The sequence below is a fragment of the Pinus tabuliformis genome, chromosome 1_2 (assembly GCF_031772625.1).
Source record: "Pinus tabuliformis cultivar Carrire ecotype Pingquan chromosome 1_2, CPIR1, whole genome shotgun sequence".
Lineage (NCBI taxonomy): Eukaryota > Viridiplantae > Streptophyta > Pinopsida > Pinales > Pinaceae > Pinus > Pinus tabuliformis.
In genome coordinates this window covers 1,025,257,883-1,025,282,123 of record NC_142298.1, presented here as the reverse complement: position 1 = coordinate 1,025,282,123, position 24,241 = coordinate 1,025,257,883, and the positions used below count along the sequence as shown (strand labels likewise).

At 40.1% G+C, this 24,241-nt stretch overlaps 1 protein-coding gene across 1 annotated transcript in view; it reads left to right on the top strand.

Annotated features, from left to right (window-relative positions):
• The window catches only part of LOC149209613 (beta-galactosidase), a 357,426-nt gene that overhangs the window by 64,154 nt on the left and 269,031 nt on the right, over positions 1-24,241 (top strand). Inside the window, exons 2-5 of the mRNA XM_089396421.1 lie at positions 8,917-9,061; positions 22,261-22,328; positions 22,436-22,489; positions 22,653-22,736. Coding sequence (XP_089252547.1) covers positions 8,917-9,061; positions 22,261-22,328; positions 22,436-22,489; positions 22,653-22,736 — 351 coding nt within the window. The remainder of the gene's footprint in view (positions 1-8,916; positions 9,062-22,260; positions 22,329-22,435; positions 22,490-22,652; positions 22,737-24,241) is intronic.

Sequence of the window (24,241 nt, the reverse complement as noted above, 5' to 3'; positions counted from 1 at the left end):
ATACCTTCGGGGTTGGATGGCCCACCTTCAAACTTACGATCATGGCAGATGAGCGAGGTGTGAAAATTCTATCACTGCAACAATTGATTTACTTTTCCTACTTATTTCACCATAATTTATTCATGAAATTACTTCAATAAACATTAGAATAAATACTGCTGCAGATATCACACTGTAATACAGAAACAAACATATGCACAAGAATCAACACATTGACACAGTTATTTTGGACTAATGTCCTTGGAAAAACCCAATGTGGGAAAACCGGTGCAACAAGGGAGGATTTTATTATTCAACAATTTTCTAGTACAACAGGGTGTCAAACTGGCTTACCTACATATAGACAAATTTTCCAGCACTTCTTCTGAACCCCAATGTCAGCCCTACTGACTTCTGCGTGACCTGAAACCCTCTGCGTTAGCCTGTTGAGACTCTGCGCAACCTCTCTGGTCTTCTGCGTCACTCTTGCAGCCTCTGCGTGGATGACGCAGGCCCTGCTGGCTCTGCGCAGTCTCTGTTGCCTCTGCGTGGCTTCCTCTGGCCCTACATCTTCCTTTTCTGCCTTTGTGCTGATCTCCCGTCTCTCTGTTCTGTACTTGCTGCCTCCTAATTGCTCTCCAGACCACTGGTTCAATTTCTCAGCTAACCCCGCTCCAGAAATTGAACTGACTCGTCTCCCTCAGTGTGTTCTTCAAGTGACCCTCAAGCCTCCTCTTATACTTTTCTTGTTGACAAATCAACAGCCGAGATTAAGTCCCTAATCAACGACTAAGATTAGATCTGGCTTGATCCATGACTTTTGGACCATTCTAACACAATTTTATATTAATACACATTAATATTTTAGACTCCATTAAAAATATTGATTATTTTAATATCTCCCAAACTGTTTAGAATCTGCCCAAACCCTTTTTGGGTATTGGAGATCTCATGTGCTTTAGCCTCTCCACCAATTTTCGTGGCTAGAACACATCTGATGCTACCCAAAATCAACACGAGGCTCACAATGGATGGCTCAAGTGACGGAAAATGGTAGCACATCAAGTTATACGATGTGCAAGGGGCTGTTGGCTGACAATTGAAAACAAATCTAGGAGAAAATTTCTGCTATAGGGGTCATCCATTGGTGGTGGGTAATAGGAAGGTTGTGACTCTTGTTTAGTTCTTGGGTTAAGGAATGGCAAGGTCCTCATGGAAGTTGAACCTGTGTAGTTTCTCTCACTATCCATATCTTGCATATGCTTGTGGTTTTGGTGGATCTAGTGATTTCTTCGTGAACAATTCAAGTTTTGAGGCCTGATTTAACCTCCCTTTTATTGAACTCATGAAGAGCCTCATGGGCGTCCTGAATGATTTTTGGGGATGCTTTATCACAAGGGACAACATTATGCCCTTGGATTCTTGCTAAAGGATATTTCAAATGGTAAACGACACCTTTCATTTTTGTTCGACATAGCTCACAATTCAATACCATTTTATTTATCCCATCATTTGGTTCACCACACTGTGAAAATGGGTCCAAAGGATATGGCGTATTGACAAGGAAATGGTAACAAGAGGCTAGTATGCACTTTGCAAATGTTGTTTTTTGGGTAGCATGAGATGTGCTCTAGCTCCAAAATTTTGTGGGGGGGCTAGAACACATGAGATCTCCAAGACCCAAAAATCGTTTGGAGAAATTCCACCCGGAGTGCATGTTATTCAAATAATTAATAATTTTTAATGGTGCCTAAGTTAAAACTTAGGAAATTAAAATAATTAAAGTGAATTAATGTAAATATGGTGAGAAGCTTCGAAGTGACGAGGATCAAGTCTAATTTAATCTTAGCTGTTGATTAGAGATTAGATCATGGTCGTTGATTTCTCAACAGGAAAAGTATAAAGGAAGGCTTGGGTTCAGTTGAAGAACACACACAAAGAGAGCAACACTTGAGCTAATTTGAAATTTTGGGGCATGGTTTGCTGAGAATTTCAGAGTGAGTTTCTAGTGCAGAGGGGCAGTTCGGCAGAGGGACTTTAGTCCAAGGCTGAGAATACATAGCAGAGAGGCAGAGCAGCACCGGGGAGAGACATTGCAGCTCTAGAAAGGGTGATGCAGAGGTTAGAGGAGCTAACGCAGTCACTTAGAGGCAGCGTTGGGGTTTCTGTGAGGCAGAGAGAGCGACAGTTCGACAAATCGATTTCTGAGCCGAGAAGGCTCACTGGGAGGGTGGCACAACTCCTAATGGAGGTGACGCAGTTCCTAGAGGAGGTGACGCAGTGCTAGCGCAGAGCTTGGAGTAGCCATCGCTACCCAGCACCGGGGACAACGCAATCACTTGTGGGGTTTGTTCATCTAGTTGCTGGATTCACCAAAATATCTGTCTCTGGATAGAGATAATTCAGCGGGGTATATTCTCTGTTGGGTGAGCCGAATTTGACACCCTAGTTGTATTCAGAAATCTGCTTAATAATAAAACCCTCATATCTGGTACACTAGTTTTCCTGCATTGGGTTTTTCCGGGGATGTGTAGTCCTAAAATAAGTGTGCCCTTTGTGTGGTTGTCTCATTTATTTTTCAGTACTTGATTTGTATGTTGGTGTAGGCTGTAGTGTATTTACATTAATATTTTCTGAATATTTCTGAAAATAAGTAGGTAATGCAAATCAATTTACTGCCATAGGATTTCTGGTTTATTGGATTCAAAAATTTTCATTGCAAACCCTTGCATAAATTTGGAAATATTGAAATGTTATGTTGATTAACACATTCTTGGGAAATGAATGTTGGAAAATCAAAGTAATTATACTAGGGTTTGATTCTCCTTTCTTGTTGATTACTTGTGAGAGTGTTGGCGCCTTTTACTTCTTTATTATCTTATCTTTCATCAAGCAATTACCATATTATGTGTGTATGAAGATCACAAAAAAATAGACACAAGATATAGGCACATGCCACGACAAAACCCCCTTCGAGGGGAAAGCCCAGTGAAGATAATTCTTCCTTTCAAAAGTATTCTTTGAGACTCTTCACCCTAGACCAAGACCAAACTTTCTCTCCACACCAAGTCAGCCTCCCAGATCTTCTACCCTTTCCAGCAACTTCGACTAGGCAGCAACTTTCGGCAACAGGCAGCGTCCGACAACAACGAAATCTTATGAGACTTCGATCTCCCAATCCAGACCATGAAACACAGAGAGAGGCACCAAAATCACGATTTTCTTCCTCTTTATAGATTTCCCCAAACTCACACTTCTTTCGATCTCCCGACAATGGACTTCACACTTCTCCAACTCTTCTTGAGATATCGAACTTGCTTGAGAGTTGATTCTCCAAATGACTTCGACCTCCTTGTATATATAGGCTTCTTGTGGGTCGAATTAGGGTCCTTAGGCTGACTTGATCTCTCTTAGGCCGACTTGATGTGGAGGGTACATAATTCATATTTGACTCAATACAAAACCTTTTTACATGATTCAAAAGCCCAAGAAGGGTCTCTTTGAATGTACAATGACTCTATAAACTCAATATTAATCCTAAGAGTCCACAATGGGGACTTTGACTAATATAATGATGACCCAAGCATGAAACCCATGCTTTAATAAGTCATTGTTACAATAATAAAATACTCTTTTGACAAGTACATTACATAATGACACAAGTACATTAATGAAGACCGAACATAGTTACATTTTCTAACACTTCCTCTTAACTAGGAAGGTATTCATAATGTACAAATACAATGGAAGATCTCAAACTATATGAACCATGAAGAACTTTTAGGCACCGCAATGCCATGGACTAGATTCTTGACCAAAGCAATCTCTCCAACTAGTCACTCAACAATTTAGGCACCACAATGCCATGGACTAGATTCCTGACTAGGGCAATCTATCCAAGTGGGACTAAGGTGGACTCAAGCTTGCAGCCCCTCTAGGTACCATCAGGCTTGCTAACCACCTACCCAAACATACAAGTGTGTATCCAAAACAGAGCTCAATAACCAAAACCACCTTTTCAACTTTGGGACTCAGACATCAACACAAAGTGTCGGCCAGAAGTCTCCCCAAGCAATGCCTTAACAAATCTCTTCTACTTTCTTATCATAAATACAATCAATAATATCTACCAAACCAAGCAGGGTCCTTAGATATTCAAACTTCTTATTAGGAAGAGCCTTTGTCAGTATGTTTGCTACCTGTTCATTTTTCGAGACATACTCCAATTTCACGATCCCAGTCTGCAACAAGTTCCTAATAAAGTGGAACTTATTATTGATATGTTTCGTCCTCGAATGAAACACGAGATCTCCAGACATCTAGATACAACTTTGATTGTCACAATTAATCATAGTAGGACCCAAAGACTTCTCAAACAAATCTGTCAGAAGCTTCCTTAACCAAACAACGTCTTTTACTACTTTACATGCAACCACATATTCTGCCTCGGCACTACTCAATGCAACAGGATCTTGCTTCCTACTCATCCATGAGATCATAACAACTCCCAGACTAAAGCATCCTACAGTAGTGCTCCTTCCATTGGTCTCACTGCTACCCCAATAAGAGTTTGTGAAGCCAATTAGCTTGAATTCGTTATTATCATACTTTAGGCAGTGATGTATAGTGCCACAAAGATACCTCAATATATGTTTGGTAGCGATCCAGTGATCATGACGAGGCTCCAACTAAAAGTGACTAAGAATGTTCACTACAAAACATATATCTGGCCTAGTATTTACCAGATACATCAGGGAACCCACCAACTGTTGATATGAGGTAGGATCCACGAGACTAGAGTCAAAGCTCCTCAACTTCTTAAGGTTGGTGATCATAGATGTAGTCATCGACTTGGAATCCATCATCCGATTCATCCCAAATTTTGGTAATAACTTGATGATGTACTTTCCTTACCCCAAATATATCTCCCCAGGTCTCTGCCATACTTCTAGACGTAGGTAATAGTGCATCAATCCTAAATCCTTCATTTCAAATTCAGCTTCCAAGATCTTCTTGCATTCTTGAATTCTTCGCTCTACACCAGTGATGAATAGATCATCCACATATAGTAGAATAATGACGGGCTCATTATTCACGACCTTGATGTAGAGATTCAGATCAACATAACTCTTCATGAACCCAATTCTAAGTTGATATGCATCTATTCTTGCATACCATGCCCTAGGTGCTTGCTTCAAGCCATATAGGGCCTTCTTAAGTCTGCAAATATGAGAGTTCCTGCTATTTACTTCAAAGCCCTCAGGTTGTTCGATGTACACTTCCTCATCAATGGTCCCATTCAGAAATGCAGTCTTAACATCCATTTGATGGATATTCCACCCCATTGTAGCAGCCAATGAAACCAACGATCTAATGGTAGTGTACCTTGCTGTAGGTGCAAAGGTTTCTTCATAATCAATGCCTTCCTTTTGAGAGAAACCCCTTGCAACAAATCTTGCTTTGTACTTGTCTATACTTCCATCAACAACATGTTTGATCTTATAGATCCACTTCAATGTGACAACCGATTTGTCACTAGGTCTAGGAATGATCTCCCAAACCCCATTCTTCGTGATGGATAGATATTCTTCCTGTATAACTTTCTTCCAAACCTCTTCAAGCTCAACTTCCTTGAATGTAGATGGTTTGGCTTCAATTAACTTTGTCATATATGCAACATAGCCAGAATATATCTTTGGTTTCTTACTTTCCCTGAAGGAACCTTTCGCAGCTTCATGTTCTTCGACATCTTATAATGTAGCTTTTAACCAATTTGGCCTCTTCCTTGTGGTTGGGACAATCACCGATTAAATAGGCTCACTTGGTCCTCCTTCTTCGATATTTGTAGTAGAGTTTTCATGATGAACTTCGTCTTCAAATATGGGAACTTCTTCATCATCAGAATCAATAGGAATATCCTTTGATTTCTTGTATGCTTGATTTTCATCAAATATGACATCCTTGCTTACTTCAATGTGTCTTCCTTCCTTTATGTAGATTCTATATGCTTTTGAGGAAAGACTATAACCAACGAATATTCCCTTAATACTTGTCGAGTCCAACTTCTTTCGCTTGTCTTTTGGAACATGGACATATGCTGGACTTCCAAAGATTGAGAGGTGATCCACACTCGGCATCTTCCCTGTGAATACTTCTTCAGGTGTAGTATTATCAAGACTCTTATGAGGACTTCTATTTTGAATGTATACAACAATCATCATTGCTTCTCCCCATAAGAACTTCGGTAGATCTTGATCAAGGAGCATAGTTCGAATGCCTTCTTCAATTGACCTATTCTTCCTTTCAGCCAATCCATTTTGTTTGGGATAGTAGGGAACAATGAGCTCCCTCTTAATACCTGCTTCCTTACAATATGCAATCAACTCTTTAGAAGTGTATTCCCCACCATTGTCAAACCTTAGAGTTTTTATCTTTCTTTCGGTTAGGGTTTCCACTTCAGCCCTAAACTCCTTGAACTTATCAAATACTTCATCTTTAGTTTTGAGTAGGTAGAGCCATGTCTTCCTAGAATGGTCATCAATGAATATCACATAGTAAAGATGGCCTCCAAGTGATTTGTCAGACATGGGCCCACAGACATCGGAATGGATGAGGTCTAATATCTCTTTAGACCTATTTTTATTATTATGAAATGGCTTTCTAGTATGTTTCCCCAAAGAGCATCCCTTGCACACTCCTTCATGATCTAACTTCATATTAGGAATACCATGAACCAGTTGACTAAGAGTAGGGATGACCTTGTAATGTAGATGACCATACCTCCTATGCCATAGCTCAATTGGACTTATTTCCATATGAACCAAGGCTTGAGGAGGTGGTGTAATGACCCGATAAAGACTTCCTTCACAAACTCCAATAACCCTAGCTTTATCAATGCTAGAGTCTTTTCCCCAAACCAATACTTTTCCATCAACAAAAGCAATTCTTTCCCCTTTATCTTCTAAACAAGAAATAGAAAGTAAATTCTTTTTCAAACCTGGAACATAGAGAATGTTGTTGAGATGCAACTTCGATCCATTATCCAGCTTCAATGATGTTGATCCCAGGCCTCTAACAGCATAGCTTTTGTTGTCACCTAATTCCACTGCATGAGAGGATGGCTCCTTTGATAGTTGCTGACTTTTACTTGTCATGTGTCTTGATGCTCCACTATCAATAATCCATGCATTGTCATCAGTAAGAGAACTTGTAAGGGTAGCCAAGAATCCTTGACTCTTGACCTTGTTGAACAAGTAGTAGATGACCTTCTTGATCCAGCTTCCAGCAGTGTTGCAACTCATTCTTATGTAGTTCACCATAGAGGGAGAATCCATGCCAACAAAGTGATATTTGACTCTTCCTGACCTTAGCTCTAATACCATGTTGGAAAATCAAAGTAATTATATTAGGGTTTGATTCTCCTTTCTTGATAATTACTTGTGAGAGTGTTGGCTTCTTTTACTTCTTTATTATCTTATCTTTCATCAAACAATTACCATATTATGTGTGTGAAGATAACAAAACAAGAGACACAAGATATAGGCACATGCCAGGGCAAAACCCCCTTCGAGGGGAAAACCCAATCAAGATAATTCTTCCTTTCAATGGTTTTCTTTGAGACTCTTCACCCTAGACCAAGACCAGACTTTCCCTCCACACCAGGTCAGCCTCCCAGATCTTTCACCCTTTCTAGCAACTTCGACTAGGCAACAACTTTCGGCCACAGGCAACTTCCGGTACTAGTGAAATCTTAGGAGACTTCGATCTCCCAATGCAGACCATGAAACAGAGAGAGAGAGGCACCAAAATAACGATTTTCTCTCTCTTAGATTTCCCCAAACTCGCACTTCTTTCGACCTCCCGGCAACAGACTACGCACTTCTCAAGCTCTTCTTGAGATATGGAACTTGCTTGAGAGTTGATGCTCCAAATGACTTCGACCTCCTTGTATATATAGGCTTCTTATGGGTTGAATTAGGGTTCTTAGGCCGACTTGAATCTTGATCTCTCTTAGGCCGACTTGATGTGGAGGGTACATAATTCATATTTGACTCAATACAAAAGCTTTTTACATGATTCAAAAGCCCAAGAAGGGTCTCTTTGAATGTACAATGACTCTATAAACTCAATATTAATCCTAGGAGTCCACAATGGGGACTTTGACTAATATAATATAATGATGACCCAAGCATGAAACGCATGCTTTAATAAGTCATTGGTACAATAATAAAAGTTCTTTTCTTTATTCTTTTGACAAGTACATTACGTAATGACTCCAATACATTAATGAAGACCGAACATAGTTACATTTTCTAACAATGAAAACCATGGGTAGCAATCAATCCCTTCCTTACTTCGAGAATTTTTGATGGCAGTGAAAATGATTCTTTGGCTCTCTCCAATATCTTAGCTCTAAATCCCAACAGTTGAAAAGAAAAATAACCCCCAAAACTCTGGTTTTCGACCTTTATAGGTGCATTTCAAAGCAACAGTGATTTATACCTGTTGACCTGCTATTAATTCAAATTAAGAATGATTTCTTGAAATCATCACGAATTTTGGAATAATTTGATTTTTAGCTGGTGATTAATTGGTCTAGGGTTGGGATTGATATTAATCACAATTATGTCCAGTAATCATTGATCTTTTCATCTATGATATAAGGCCAAATAAATTCACAATTCACATCATTCCTCTTCTTGACTCATTTCTTTCATTGAAAAAGAACCATTTTGGAATCCCTTCACAATATACTTGAGTTTTTATGGTTGTTAAGTTGTAAAATTTCTTTGTACTTTTTTGGCTTTTTGATAAATGTTGGATACTTTTATTAATCTTGTTTGCGTAAGCTAAAGAGCAAGTTCATCTTGGGTGCTTTTATTTTCAAATGTGTATATTTGTATCTTTACTCTGTAACTAATATTTGGGTGATTGTAGGATGGTGGAGTCATCTTATGACTATTTATTTACCAAGGTTTCAAGGGCATGCCTTTTTGCGGACTATTTTGAAGAATCAGGGAAAATGATGGCTAAAATCATGTTGAGGCCAGTTGATGACCCTCGTGTGGACTTTATTGCTACAGTATCCTTTTTCTTTGCGTTCATTTTTACTGCTTAAATAAAATAGATGAACTTATCTGCATCACTATCTTCTTGATTTCTAAGTTTCACATTGTGACATTGTGTGTTTTTTTTAATTATTTTCTAGTGAATTTGAAGAGTAAAAGATCACGGGAGTAATGATACATTTATTGTGCTATAATTTCAAATGTTAGAAAAATACTCTTCCTTTGGTGTTAGACGAACACACAATATGTAGGCAGAATATGCGAGACAAAACACGAGAGACAAACATGGATGATTATTCAGTGGTGTAATGTTTCAACTTTCAATACAGAGTTAAATGGGGGGATACGTTCTTTGAGACTTTATATAACTCCCAAGTACCTAATCACCTAATTATTATTTAATAAGTTTATTAAATAATTCATTATCATGACATCTTATATCATAGAAATTACATTACATAGGTGTCTTAAGTAATTAATATGACCATTATAAAATATATTTAATATGACCATTATTGTACTCTTACTGGATGTATCCTCTAGTCCCATTGACCTACTTTTGTGGTCATTTGTTGGACATTAATAAAATTATTTTATCTTATCTTATCTTAACAACCTTCCATAATGGTCATCTTATATACAATTGCTTGTTACAAAATATTTGTACCAGGCAAGATGTCTGCAGCACTAATCAACAAGTTGAAATGCACTGTATGATTTGGAACTGGCATGGCTGATGTGGAACTTCTCCAAGTCATACCATTAACCATCTGTCTGACCATTAATTCATGACCCATATGAGAGTTAGTGTTGGTTGAATAATTTATCTTTTTCCATCATTGATGTAGTCTTTGGCTTGTTCACTGAACTTACTTCCTCCACAGCTTGGTATCTCAACAAAGCAATGTTTTGGTTTTGCTTCTCTACCGAAGCACCATCCAACTTCACTGTGGAAGCTGTTTTGCCTTCACCTTTCTTTTTGGTCTTCTTTTCATGTTTTGTATTGACAACAATAGATATATCATAAATTATAATGGACCTGCTGCTCACCTTCCCCTTTTTGTGTTCCCCATGGCCATTCTTGTCTGGGTTGAAGAAGCTTCTCCAAGCAAACATCCTCCAGGGTTTTGTAGTACCACCTGCAACTTTTCTTCTCTTCCTGCCCCTCAAACTGGTGCTGTTCATTTTCTGATTTGAGTCATTTTCAGCAACCTCATCGCTGAATTCGTGTTGCATACCAGCTCTACAGGATTTTTCTTTCTTGTGAGCATCTTCTGCACTTTTAAGTTTTTATGGTTGCTTTCTCAGTTATTTCACAACCATTTTCACTGATTTTAAGATATTTTTATGATCTGAATTTGGATGAAGAAGTCCTCCATTCTCATTAATAAATGCATCACAACTAAAATTCTCTTGTTGACAATGTCAACCAATCTATAAGCCAATAAACATCAATTTCATGCTTCTTTTCCTTCCTATTACTGATCCTTTTAGCACAGCTGCTAAGGTCCTAGAAACCTTGCTAGATGGATACACACAGGGCAAGGACCCATTGTCACCTTGGCCAAGCCCCCCATTTAGGTCCAATACCCCCTAAATAACCAAAGGAAGAGTCCTTAAATATCCTCCAACAACTCTAGCTTGTGTCCAGTGCCTTATGTGGAGTCAATGGGGTGGAGGTGTTTTTGATATGTCTGTTGTCCTACGAAAAAACTGTGTTAAAACAATGCAGATTTTTAACAGCAGATGTCTGTAGCCAAAACAACTCAAAGATATGATGTATGACCTATGAATTTTTTGTACTAAATTTTGATGCCTGGTTAAGGAGTTATAGTTGAAGATAGCTTGTTGTCTTGGGCGACTGACTGTAAAGTCTACATAAAAGTACAGGGACAACAACTTGTTTTATTTTGATAAGCCAATCCACTATGTCAAAAGACTTAAAACACCTCTAAGGAGTTACCTTATAGTCTGAGATGGCTAGACTGTGATTATAGAGGCTTTTAGGCCTCCCTTCTATTAAATTTTGACTCGCTGGAAATTGATATTCAGATTTTTGGATTATGTTTATTTGCCTAGAAATTTTCCAAAAAATTATTTGACAATTTTAACAGTTGGAAAATGAAAGAAAATTAACTCTAATGTAAAAATGCGACTATAAATCAATGTAGAGCTGAAAATATCAAGTTTTACTACAAGGTACTCACCTATATGCTAGTGAAATTGTCAAATCAAACCCCCATTTTGATACAAGTTCCTATTTCTTTCATCTTACACTTGTATCTAGCCTTTTGGTTGCAGATCTGTAGGTTTTATATATATATATATATATATATATATATATATACCAACAATTAAATCCTACCTATGGCTAAGACGGCTAGATGGACATCTACTTCACACTCTGGCAAGAGGTGAGACTCCAAGGTCAAATTTAGTAGACCAAAATCCATAGGTCTGAGACGGCTAGAGGGTGATTATAGAGGCTCTGAGGCCTCCCTTCTATTAAATTTGACTGAAAATGCAATTTGCAGTGAGCTGGAAATTGATTTTCCGATTTTCCGATTATGTTTATTTACCTAGAAATTTTCCAGATTTTTTTTTGACGATTTTAACAGTTGGAAAATAAATGAAAAATAACTCTAACGCAAAAAATGTGACTATAAATCAACACAGAGTTGAAAATATCAAGTTATAATATAAGGTTCTCACCTACATGCTTGTAGAATTTGTTTTTGGTGGCTGGAAAACGCAGTTCCAACAAGGAAAACCTGTAGATCTGCAACCAAAAGGCTAGATACAAGTGTAAGATGAAAGAAATAGGAACATGCATCAAAATGGGGGTTAGATTTGACAATTCTGCTACTTTTTCCCCAATAAATAACTTGCTAAAAATTGAAATAAAAATAGGAATATGCATCAAAATGGGGGTTAGATTTGACAATTCTCCTACTTTTTCCCCAAAAAATAACTTTCCAAAAATTGATATATATATATATATAAACCAACAAGTAAATGAAGGAGGCAGATGCTATCAATTTTGCCACATTGCACTTGGATGGAGATCCCAGGAATGGTGGTACCATGGGTTGATCATATTGGGACATGCGAGCATCACATCATATACAGAGTTCACATAGAGACTCATTGAGAGATTTGATAAGGACCCAAAGATCTACTTCAGAGAATTGACACAACTTAGATAGACAGGCAGTTTTTGGAGGCTTATATATCATATTTTCTGAGGCTATTGGTGTTGGTGACAGACATATCAACTGCCCGACTAGTCTTGCTATTTGTAGAGGGTTTGGCTAAGCCTCTGCGTGGGTGGGTAAGGGCCTACCAACAAACTACCTTACAGGACGCAGTTAGCAAGGCACATGATATGCAAAATGCAGTTCCTAAGACCAGCTTTTCTTCTAAACTATCATTTCCATTGATTCGATAAGTAGGATGCAACAGATGCGTGAGTGGGTAAGGGCCCATCAACCCACTACCTTACAAGATGCAGTTAGCAAGGCACGAGATACGCAAGATGCAGTTCCTAAGACCAAATTTTCTTCTAAACCGACCTTTCTCGTGGGTGTGTCCATTGATCTGAAGTGGGAAATGGGGGGAAGCAACTCCTTAAGGCGGGTGGTGTAGGCATCGACATAGTCTCGGTAAAAGAGGATGGTGGTATGAGAGGAGGGTGGCGGTGGAGGGACGGGGAGAGATGTAGAGAGGGAGAAGGTGAGGAGGGCATGGGTTGCCAAAGGGAGGCAAGATAGGAAAAAGTATTAGATGTGTGGGAGGAAATCATGGCTAATTAGTGCATAATCCTCCACATTGGCACCCCATTGTGAGGGAAGCAAGTAAAGTCACCTGAGCCTGGGAAGCAAGGGAGCCCATTCAAAATCAATAGACCATGGGATTCCCGTAGGTGCAAAAATGCCTCCCATAACTTGTAAGGGGCCCATTGTGAGCACTTATGGAGACCCATGGACTCCACCTCTATTTCCTAGAGGCAAAGTACATCCTTAGCTCGATCATGTAGGGATACTTGAAGGCTTCTAATGCGGGCATTGAAGTCGCCTAGAAGGGTGATCTCCCCAAGAGTGGAATAGTGGGAGATGTCTGCGTAAAGATCAAGAAAAGGGTCCCCCTTGGACTCCTTATGAAGCGCAAAGTGTGATGAAGCAGGGGGAAATTCACAAACCACAATGTAGCTATCTCGAATCTGGGAACTCTTGTGATGGACTTGGACCCACAAACATCTAGCATGCTTTTCCAATGACATCATAGTAACTTGACCCTTAAGGGAGTCTCGTATAAGACGAGCAACCCCCCCCAAACCTTTGACACTAGGATTCTGTCTCCTGCGTACATGACCATATCCAGTGGTACCCCTGAATTGGGGGTAGTGTCCGCAAGGGACTTGCATGCGTCTTGGTGAAGAAAAGGAGGTCGCGGGATGCGATAGCATCACGAAGTGTACATGGTGAAGACCAAAACATACCATTGTGTTGATTTGGGGTAGCATCGGATGTGCTCTAGCCTTGAAAATTGGTGGAGAGGCTAAAACACATGAGATCTCCAAGACCTAGAAATGGTTTGGGTAGATTCTAACCAATTTGGGAGATATTAAAATAATTCGTATTTTTAATGGAGTTCCTAAGTCTAAACTTAGGAAAAATAAAATATTAATGTGAATTAATATAAAATTGTGTTAGAATGGTCCAAAAGTCATGGATGAAGCCAAATCTAATCTTAGCCGTTGATTAGAGATTTAATCTCGACCGTTGATGGACCAACGAGAAAAGTATAAGAAGGGGCTTGAGGGTCAGTTGGAAGATATACTGTGGGAGACCAGTGAGTTCGATTTCTGGAGCGGGGTTAGCTGATAAATTCGAACTAGTGGTCTGGACCCTGAAGAGCAGCAGGAGGCAGCAAGTATGGAACAGAGAGTTGGGAGTAGCACTAGAAGACCAGCGTAGAGGTTGGAGAGGCAGACGTAGAGGTAGCAGCAGACTGCGCAGTCACTGGAGGGCCTGCGTGGGTGACGCAGAGAGGCCCAGTGCTGATGCAGAGAGGCAGGGGTTGACGCAGAGTGTCTGGGAGCTACACAAAGGTTAGCCAGGCTGACGCTGAGACTGGGAGAAGTGTTGGAGAATTTTTCTCTTTGTTGGGTAAGCCAGTTTGGCACCCTGTTGTACTGAAGAATTGTTGAATAATAAAATCCTCCCTTGCTGCATCGGTTTTCCCACATTGGGTTTTTCCAGGGATTGTTGTCCAAAATACCTGTGTCGATGTGTTGATTCTTGTGCATGTGTTTGTTTCTATATTATGGTGTGATATTTGCAGCAAAATTTATTTTAATGTTTATTGAAGGAATTTCATAAATAACTTATTGGAAAATAAGTAGGTAAAGTAAATCAGTTGTTGCAGTGATAGAATTTTCACATGGTATCAGAGCAAGTAATCAGAGACAGGAAGGGAAAATCAATTATGGGTCGAGACCATGATGCAAAGGCATCTATGTTAGGAGACTCGCACAAATTTTCAGAAAATTGCACAAGAGAAAGTGATTTCGATTTCTCTATGTTAGCTTCTAGGCTAGAAGAAGAAGTGGCTTGTATGACTAGTTCTGCATCATCAGAGGTATGGTATATAGACAATGGAGCCTCTTGGAATATGACGAGAATCCAGGAATGTTTCTCAGATTATCGGGAGGAGAAGATGAACTTTCAGATCACCATGGGGAACAAGGCAAAGTGTACTCCAGTAGAGAGGGGCACCATAGTTTTTCAAATAGAATCGGGAGAGCAGTTCCGTGCTACCAATGTGCTGCGTGTTCCAGGATTCGGGATGAACTTACTTTCCGTGTCGCAACTTCAAGGCAAAAGCTATGACGTCTTCTTCATCAAGGAGAAAGTATACGTCAAATACCCAAGCTAGAAAAATAAAGTGCAAATCGGGATCATATGTAACAGGTTGTATAGACTACAACTAGAATCACCAATGGCACTAATAGGTAGTCATGGAGACAAAGATTTGAATGAACTATGACACAAAAGAATGGGACATTTGCACCATGGGGCTCTGAGAATTCTCAGGAGCACTGTAACAGGAGTTCCGGATCTTAGTACGGAACGAGATGATGTATGCAGAGGATGTGCTCTAGGAAAGTATGCCAAAGAAGCATTTCCTAGAAGTAAAAACAGGGCCAACAGTGTACTAGGATTGATACACTCAGATATTTGCGGACCTATGTCCACTAAAGCTCTTAGTTGTGCTGAGTACTTCCTTACCTTCATTGATGACCACTCAAGGAAAACTTGGATTTATTTTCTGAAAACCAAAGACGAGGTTTTCTGTCGATTCAAAGAGTTCAAGGCTTTGGTGGAGAATTTGATTGGGAAGAAAATAAAAGTTTTGCGCTTAGATAATGGTGGAGAGTATGTCGATAAGGACTTCATTGATTTTTGCGCTAGGGAGGGCATCAGAAGAGAGTGGACAACTCCTTACAATCTAGAGCAGAATAAGTAGTAGAAAGGAAGAACATGACTATTTTAGAAGTAGCTAGGGCCATGATGTATGATCGAGATATGCCAAAATTCCTGTGGGCGGAAGCATGCAACACAACAGTCTATGTTCAAAACAGGACTCCTCATCGGGCATTGGGCAAGATTACTCCAGAGAAAGTTTTCACAGGGAAAACGCCTGAAGTCAGTCATTTCAGGATATTTGGGAGTTTAGCATATTGCCACGTACCCGAGGAAAAGAGGAAAAAGCTAGATCAAACTGCGGAAAAAGGGTATCTAGTGGGATATAGCGAGAATGCTAAGGCATACAGAATCTATCTTCTAGGGAGCAGGAAGGTAGTGGTTCGATGAGATGTGAAGTTCATGGAGGACAGGGCTTTCAAAAAATCTCGTGAAATGCCTTCCGAGGAGCAGTCAAAAGAGGAGCCATTGGTTAAACCTCTTCAACCAACGGAAGTAAAGAATTCTTCCTTGGGTCAGGAAGATTCACAGGATGAGGAGGAGCTAACAGAAGCACCTGTTGGCAGAGGAAGAACTAGCAGGGAACTTCGTCAGATTCTGCGAGATGCAGAGGACTTCATCGGTGCGCCAAGAAACAATAAGAGGGAGCGAAAACAACCAGATAGATATCAGGCATTAGTAGCTTAAGATGGGGAGCCTGCCAGTTTCCAGGAGGCAGCTCAACATCAGGTTTGGCTAGATGCGATGGTAGAGGAGTACAACTCCATAATGGTGAATGATGTCTGGGAGGGAGTGCCAAGGCCTCAAGACAGATTAGTGGTAGGTTCGAAATGGATCTACAAGATCAAATACGTTGCGGACGACAGTGTAGAGAAATATAAAGTCGGGTTTGTGGCTAAGGGGTATGCTCAAAAGGAAGGACTTGACTACGAAGTGACCTTCGTCCTGGTAGCCAGGTATACATCTATTAGAACCGTGATATCTCTTGCAGCATAGATGGGGTGGGAGATTCATCAGATGGATGTCAAAATATGAATGGGGTGATAGAAGAAGAGGTATACATTTAACAACTAGAGGGCTTTGAGACACATGAGAAGTATCATGTATGCAGGTTGAAGAAAGCCTTGTATGGGCTGAAACAGGCTCCTAAAGCATGGTATGGTCGAATCGATGGCTATTTGCAGAAAATGGGATTTGTCAAGAGTGAGGCAGATCCAAATCTCTACTATCTGGTTGTAGAGAATGAGCCACTAATCCTAGTATTGTTTGTGGATGATCTCTTTCTGACAGGATCATCTAGGCTCATCGGGGACTGCAAGAAGAATCTAGCCACATAATTCGATATGAAGGATTTGGGACGAATGCATTATTTCCTAGGGTTGGAAGTTTGGCAGCAAAAGGGAGAGATCTTCCTTGGGCAAGGGAGACATGCTACAAAAATCCTGAAGAGATTTAGGATGGAGGACTGTAGATCCATGGCTACTCCAATGATCACCAACTGGAAGAAGATTGATGCATCAGAAGACAAGGATGTTGATCCCACCTTATATAGGCAGCTCATAGGGTCCCTGATGTATCTGGTCAATACCAGGCTAGACATTTGCTACGCTGTCAACACCCTCAGTCAGTTCATGGTGGAACTGAAGAGGGCGCACTGGGCAACAACCAAACATGTTCTTAGGTATTTACAGGGAACAGTCGATTATGGACTCTTGTACACCAAGAGTAAGGATATCAAATTGAGTGGATTTACTGATGCAGATTGGGCAGGAAGTTCAGTGGATCGGAAAAGTACCTCTGGGTACTGTTTCAACATTGGATCAGGAATGACCTCCTGGTGCAGTAGGAAACAAAAGTTCTTGGCTCGGAGCTCATTTGAGGCAGAATAAATGGCGGTGAGCACAACTTCGTGTGAGGCCATATGGCTCAGAAAATTGCTTGTGAACCTATTCCGAAGAAAAATGGAGGCGACCTGGATCATGTGCGATAATCAGAGTTGCATCAAGCTCTCTGAGAATCTAGTGTTTCATAATCGGTCAAAACATATTGATATCTGGTGTCACTTTGTTAGAGACTATGTCCAACGAGGAGTTGTATAGTTGAGCTACACTCCTACAAGAGAACAGGTGGCAGACATCCTGAGCAAGGCCCTTGGAAGAACAAAGTTTGATTATTTCAGGGAAACGATGGGGATGATAAAGAATCCATTTTAGTAGCAGAAATGGGGGTGATGTCGCAATGCGATAGCAGTCAGTAGTAGCATGGTGCAATGTGGCAGATGGAGTTGTAGTGTTGGAAGAAAGGACCAGCAACAGCATGGATGCAGAGGGATCTGCCGTACAGATGCAACAGTGGTAGCAGTAGTAACATGGGCAGTAGTGCAGGATGCAATAATGCAGAGGATGTTGGGCAGGGAGGCCTAGCATCAGCACATGGACCGATGCTGGATGATCAGGGTGATACTCAGTGAGGAGTATTACTAGATCACAATCCTCCCTAAGAGGGAGTGTTGATTTGGGGTAGCATCGGATGTGCTCTAGCCTTGAAAATTGGTGAAGAGTCTAAAGCACATGAGATCTCCAAGACCCAGAAATGATTTGGACAGATTAACTAGTTTGGGAGATATTAAAATAATTAATATTTTTAATGGAGTTCTTAAGTCTGAACTTAGGAAAAATAAAATATTAATGTGAATTAATATAAAACTGGGTTAGAATGGTCCGAAAGTCATGGATCAAGCCAAATCTAATCTTAGCCGTTGATTAGTGTTAATTTTTGGTATGTTCTATGCTAGAGCAATTTATTTAAATTTTCACAATTGGCAATCACATCAGCATTATGATAAACTGCAGATAGAACATAAATATAAAACGCAGAAGACAAGCCAAGACAAGAGGACACAAGATATGGCGCAAGCCAGGGACAAACCCCACAATGTGTGGGGAAACCCTTTGATCAAATCTTCTTTTATCTTCAAAGTTCAGCAGAGAGAGAGAGATAGAGTACAATGATTTTAAGTCAATACTTGACTTGCCAAATAGGAGATCAGACATCAGAGATCTTCACCTTGACAATGACACAATGAGGTTGCAGATCTGATCCCAAGGACTGAAGATATGTAGCAGATGAACAGCTCAGTCAGTTACCCATATTACTGAAGTTTTCCTTCCATAAGACTCTCCTTCCTTTGCCGATTCACTGATCATGTCAAGGCTGCTAATCTGGTACCTTTCATAAGGACTGGTGCATGGCAGACCTGGTCATTTGTTAGGGCACCCTCTGAGAGCCACAACACCTTAACCATGCCCCACAGTTCACCTGATTACTGCAGCTAGCTTTCATACAATCCTCCAATGATACGCTGCCTTATAGGGCTGCTTACCTTCTGAACGCAGCTACTAAATAAAGGCCTCCAACTGCTGGCTATGGCCTGCGGCCTAGCCCATCAGTGGACTGTAACTTTAGTCCCTTCAAACAGTGATCCAAACAGCTCCTTAAACTACTGTCCCTAGCTCCTCCTTTTTGCGGATTCTTTTGCTCAGCACACCGAGATCAAGAACAGCTTGATTATGCCCAAACAATCCTGAAATAGGCCACGCTGTTACCTACAGCAATGTAGCATTATGTCAGCGGCTTAGGTGACAGCAACTGGGTCTCTTTGGGCTGCGTATAAGGGCTCCCCTTACTGCGGCTAAGGGCACTACTATACAGCTGCTTAAGACCTCCATTTGCTGTGGCTGGAACCTCCTTCTTTGACTGCGGCTAAGGCAGATTATGACTGTGGATAAGGAGTCTCTTTCTTGCTGCATATAGGGTCAATAGACAATGGATTCAGACCTTCATTTAGGGCCTATATTAGCCCTCCTCTCATCTGCGGATTGAGCCTCTTGAGACAGCGTATAGGGGCTTATTCATGCTGCACATAAGTCTCCTCTTATCTGCATTTAGATCTTCTTATAAGCCTGCGGCTAGGGCATCATCTGCACTGCGGCTAGGGCACAACTGAACTGTGGCTAGGGCATCAGCTACTGCGGCTAGGGCATCAGCAAATGTATATTTTAGGTGTCCCTCCTTCTCCAAAAACCCAAGACGTGGAGAGGAGGAGAACACACCAAGAATGTGTGTTAAAATGACTTCAAATCCTCACCAATTTATACTAGAACGTAGATGATGAATAGACACGTCTATTGGGCTTCTGAGCCTACTCAAGTTGCTGGTCGGCTTGGTAATAATTATATAAACAAAATAAATTCATATCTCCATAAATACTTATCGGAATCGGATGATCTTTGGATCAATCCTACACCTCTCGACGAGAGGGATCCAATAAAAATATCAGCTGTCATAAATAAGCTGATCCACATGGAGTTTGGCCCTAGTTGCCAATTTAACAATTAGAGATTTAATCTCGGCTGTTGATAGACCAACGAGAAAAGTATAAGAAGAGGCTTGAAGGTCAGTTGGAAGATATACTGAGGGAGACTAGTCAGTTCGATTTCTGGTGCAGGGTTAGCTGAGAAATTTGAACTAGTGGTCTGGAGAGCAACAAGAGGTAGCGAGTACGGAACAGAGAGTCTGGAGCAGCACTAGAAGACCAGCACAGGGTTGGAGAGGCAGGCGTAGAGGCAGCGACAGACTGTGCAGTCACTGGAGGGACTGCGTGGGTGACGCAAAGAGGCCCAGTGCTGACGCAGAGAGGCAGGGGCTGACGCAGAGTGTCTAGGAGCTACGCAGAGGTCAGCTAGGCTGACGCTGAGACTGGGAGAAGTGCTGGAGAATTTTTCTCTCTGTTGGGTAAGCCAGTTTGGCACCCTGTTGTACTGAAGAATTGCTGAATAATAAAATCCTCCCTTGCTGCACCGGTTTTCCCACATTGGGTTTTTCCGGGGACTGTTGTCCAAAATATCTGTGTCAATGTGTTGATTCTTGTGCATGTGTTTGTTTCTGTATTATGGTGTGATATCTGCAGCAGAATTTATTTTAATGTTTATTGAAGGAATTTCATAAATAACTTATTGGAAAATAAGTAGGTAAAGTAAATCAGTTGTTGCAGTGATAGAATTTTCACACATTGCAGTTCCAACAACCAATGGCGATGGTGGGGCAACTTCTCTTAAAATGTCCCCCATCTAAATGAGACCATCATTTGGCCCTGGAGTTGATGGTGGATGGGCTCTTTTATATATCAAACTGTTGAAGACTTAATGAAGAAATGAGTTATTCTTCTATTTTGTTGTATGTTTCTGGCTGTGCTCTTCAATTGTTGTTAATATATTGTAGAAAGCTACCTTACTATCATGCTAGTGAAGGTGTATTCATTTGGGAGGAAATCAATGTAAGGAACCTGCCCGTCTTGATTTATTTTTGTTTTATTTTGGCATTATTTTCCTTCAATTATCAAATATAGTTGTTTAATTGGAATAATAATTCAGCCTAATAAATCAGCAGATTCAGATCTGTATGGTGAGTGGCAACCCTAGCTCTCCCAAGATTAGTTATCTACACCTATTTCAGTGAATATTTAAGGTGAATTGTATCAAACCTACTTCATTTTATCTTGAGTATTTAATTAAATGATGAATGTATCAACATTAGCTCTTTCATCTTCTTAGCCTACCTCAAACTAGTTGATTGTGGCAAATTAGTTTTTCCTTTCATGCAATATTCGTGACTCCATTTGTCCAATTGATTGATAGGCACTAGTTCCCTTTCACTTTCATTTCATTTCCTTGCCTCCTTCCTATTTTTTGCTTTTCATATCCCTTCCCCATTTCCATTTCCATACACTATACTTTGACCTTTGTTTTATCAAGGATTACTCTTCATTTTCGCTTTGAGACCCCACTGGATTGCTTTGATAGTCCTGCCTTAGGGAAGCCGGCCTTTTGTTGGAGAAGAGCCAACCTTAAGTGTGGGGAAGAGCTGTTGAAGTGACAGTGGACAGGCTTCTTGAGTTACACAAATCTATCACCGTGGTGCTTGGGACTTTACACTTTTGTGGGGGGCTAGATTTTGTTGTAACAAGGTAGACTTGAGACTGTTCATAATATCATTGTTGTATCAAGATTATATTTTCCTGTTAGTACATGCACCCTTTTTTCCCCAAAAAAGAAAAAAAATACACAAAGACTAAATTTTAGTCTAGGCTTGCAAATCATAACTTTAAATCATAAACATGTTGATGTTGCCCATCATTATGCTATACTCTCAACTCCAGAATAGACCAAAGATGCAGACATTCTACTTATCTGTTGTCTTCCTTTTGAGTTTTCAGCACCTGCTCGTTCGTAACTTGTTGAATCGTCCTTTTGACTAGCTTGATTCATTCTTGTTTATAATAACTTTGTTGAAGCTTTTTTACATTTTCAAGCAGATCAGCCACCATCTGCAACACTGGCATTGCTAGTTCTATAATGTAATAAAAGGCAGACAGGATTTTTCACAAATAGTTTGGATGCTTTTTCACCCAATTACTCCAATGGAATGGCAGGAGTATTCTATAAATAGATTGAATGACTGTTTAACCAGTTAAATGGAAATTTTGAGCCTAACTTTTAAAGCTGTAGATATTATTGCTCTTGTTAATTTCTAAAACACATTTTCTTCTTTGCAGTGGTTCTGCTGCTGTCATTATAACCTTGCATTAAATAATCAGCATTTGTAGATGAAGCTAACCTTTTGTTGTTTTCCACTAATAGTATTGGTCTTGCTGACCTTAACCTTCATAGTTGCAAGGTCCATTCGGGAAAAGTACCGAGATGGGTGTTAAAGGAGATGCAGTCTTCCGTTGGCAGCGGTAATCTGTAAACAAAAGCAAATTCAGTTTTTTAAAGAATGTCTGTGTGCTTTTATTTATCAAAATTATTTACACTGTCTTTTTGTATACCTTGCCTTTTTGGACAGAGATCCAGAGGATCCAAATACATTTGTAGATATCAAGATGTCAAACTTGGATGAGTAAGGAAATGCTCTTCTTCTTCTTGATAACTAGAATGGGAATTGATTGTTTGCTTTCTCAATATATAAGCAGAAGAATCTCACAAACAATTCAATTTCTGTGGGTCAAGTGCTTGAAGTTTCAGATCTAATCTAATCTTATCTTGCATTTGTCTTGTTGCAGTACTCTGCGACTGCGTTCATGTGCCTTCTATTCAGAATATGGCATGGGGGCATTCACTATTCTTCCTCTACTGATGAAGCACAGGCATGATCTTGTCCCCTGGTTCAACTTCATAATTTTATTTTTGTTCAAAGCTCAAACATAATATCAACTAGAGCAACATTAATATTAATTTATAGATGTAGAGGCATTTTCTCCATAGCCCAGACCTTAGATTCTGATAATAAAGGTTTAAAATTCATGTCTGTGTTTATAATGTGAATTATGGTAATGAGCATTTTTTTGGCCATGAGGCTGAAGTCATTTGTGGGATCCAGGGAAACAAAGTACTCATGAAATTTGTAATATTCCTAATAGGAAAATTAACAGTGATATTAAGCAAAAATACACATGCAAACAGAGATATTCAAACAGCTATTCAAAACCCATAATTTACACTGGAACTGTGCCAAAATCAGCCATTTTATTATATATGGAGAAGAGTACAATGCATGAAATGTGTGCACATGGGCTTGCCAAGGCAAGCTAGACAATCCCATGTGAGAAAATGCTACCCGGATGCAAGGGAACAACTCTGCAGTGTACTATGCTGGCCCTGAATTTTCTGCACTGCTGGCTGAAAGAAACCTCTGTTTGAGACCCCAAAAGTGTCCAAAAAATTCTACCAAATTAATCTCGGGCTTTCCACCATAAACCCAAAAAAAGCCCAAAAAAGGTTTTGTCTAGTTTTGACACTCCAAAATCATCCTCCACTACCAAAAAAAAATACAGCCTGCAGGAAATCTGCCTCTATAACTCCTCCAAACGCTGAGAAATCTCCCTTAATCAATCCTCTGGCATCACCAAACTCAATTCAGCCCCAAATCCTATTGAGAAATCTAGGTCATAGCAATTAAGTGATTTCTCTTCTTTTAATAACTGCTTGTGAGTGCTTTTTACTTCTTTAGATTAGGATATTCTTTTACTTAGGTTATTGGTGTTCTTCTTCATCAAACAACTACCAATGCATAAACCATAAAAAGACAAGAGACACAAAATATAGGCTATCAACCAGGGCCAAAACCTTTCACTCTTTGAGAGGAAAACCTGAACAAATTATTCTTCTTATAGAGATTCCAATTGACGAATACCAAGTCCAAGACTCTTGAGCTATTTGCCTCTCCAAGACCAAGACACAAAGCTTCTAAGCTTGACCCTTTCCTTCCTTGAGTCAACGATGGTCAAACTGTTGATTCTTCTTTCCTTCTTGGTTGCTCCTTAGATTTCGGCTTCCTGCAATTCTCGGCTTCCTTCAGAAACCCTAGCACGTGTGAATCATCAAGATTGTAACCTTGATTTCCTTCGCTTTAGTTGGAGGCTACTTTCTTGTCTACTCGGCTTGCACTCTAGATTTGTCCTCTTGCTTGACTCAGCCTTCTATGATGACTGATATAGTCTCGACTACCCTTGCAGCAAATGATCCTTCTCCTCGTGCGTGTGATGGATATCAGCCCTTAAAACAATCCAAACCAACTTGTTGTTTAGTCTTTCCTTCTTCGCTTGGAGAGAGGCTTCCTTTATGTGATTTCAAACTTCATATTGCAGTCCTC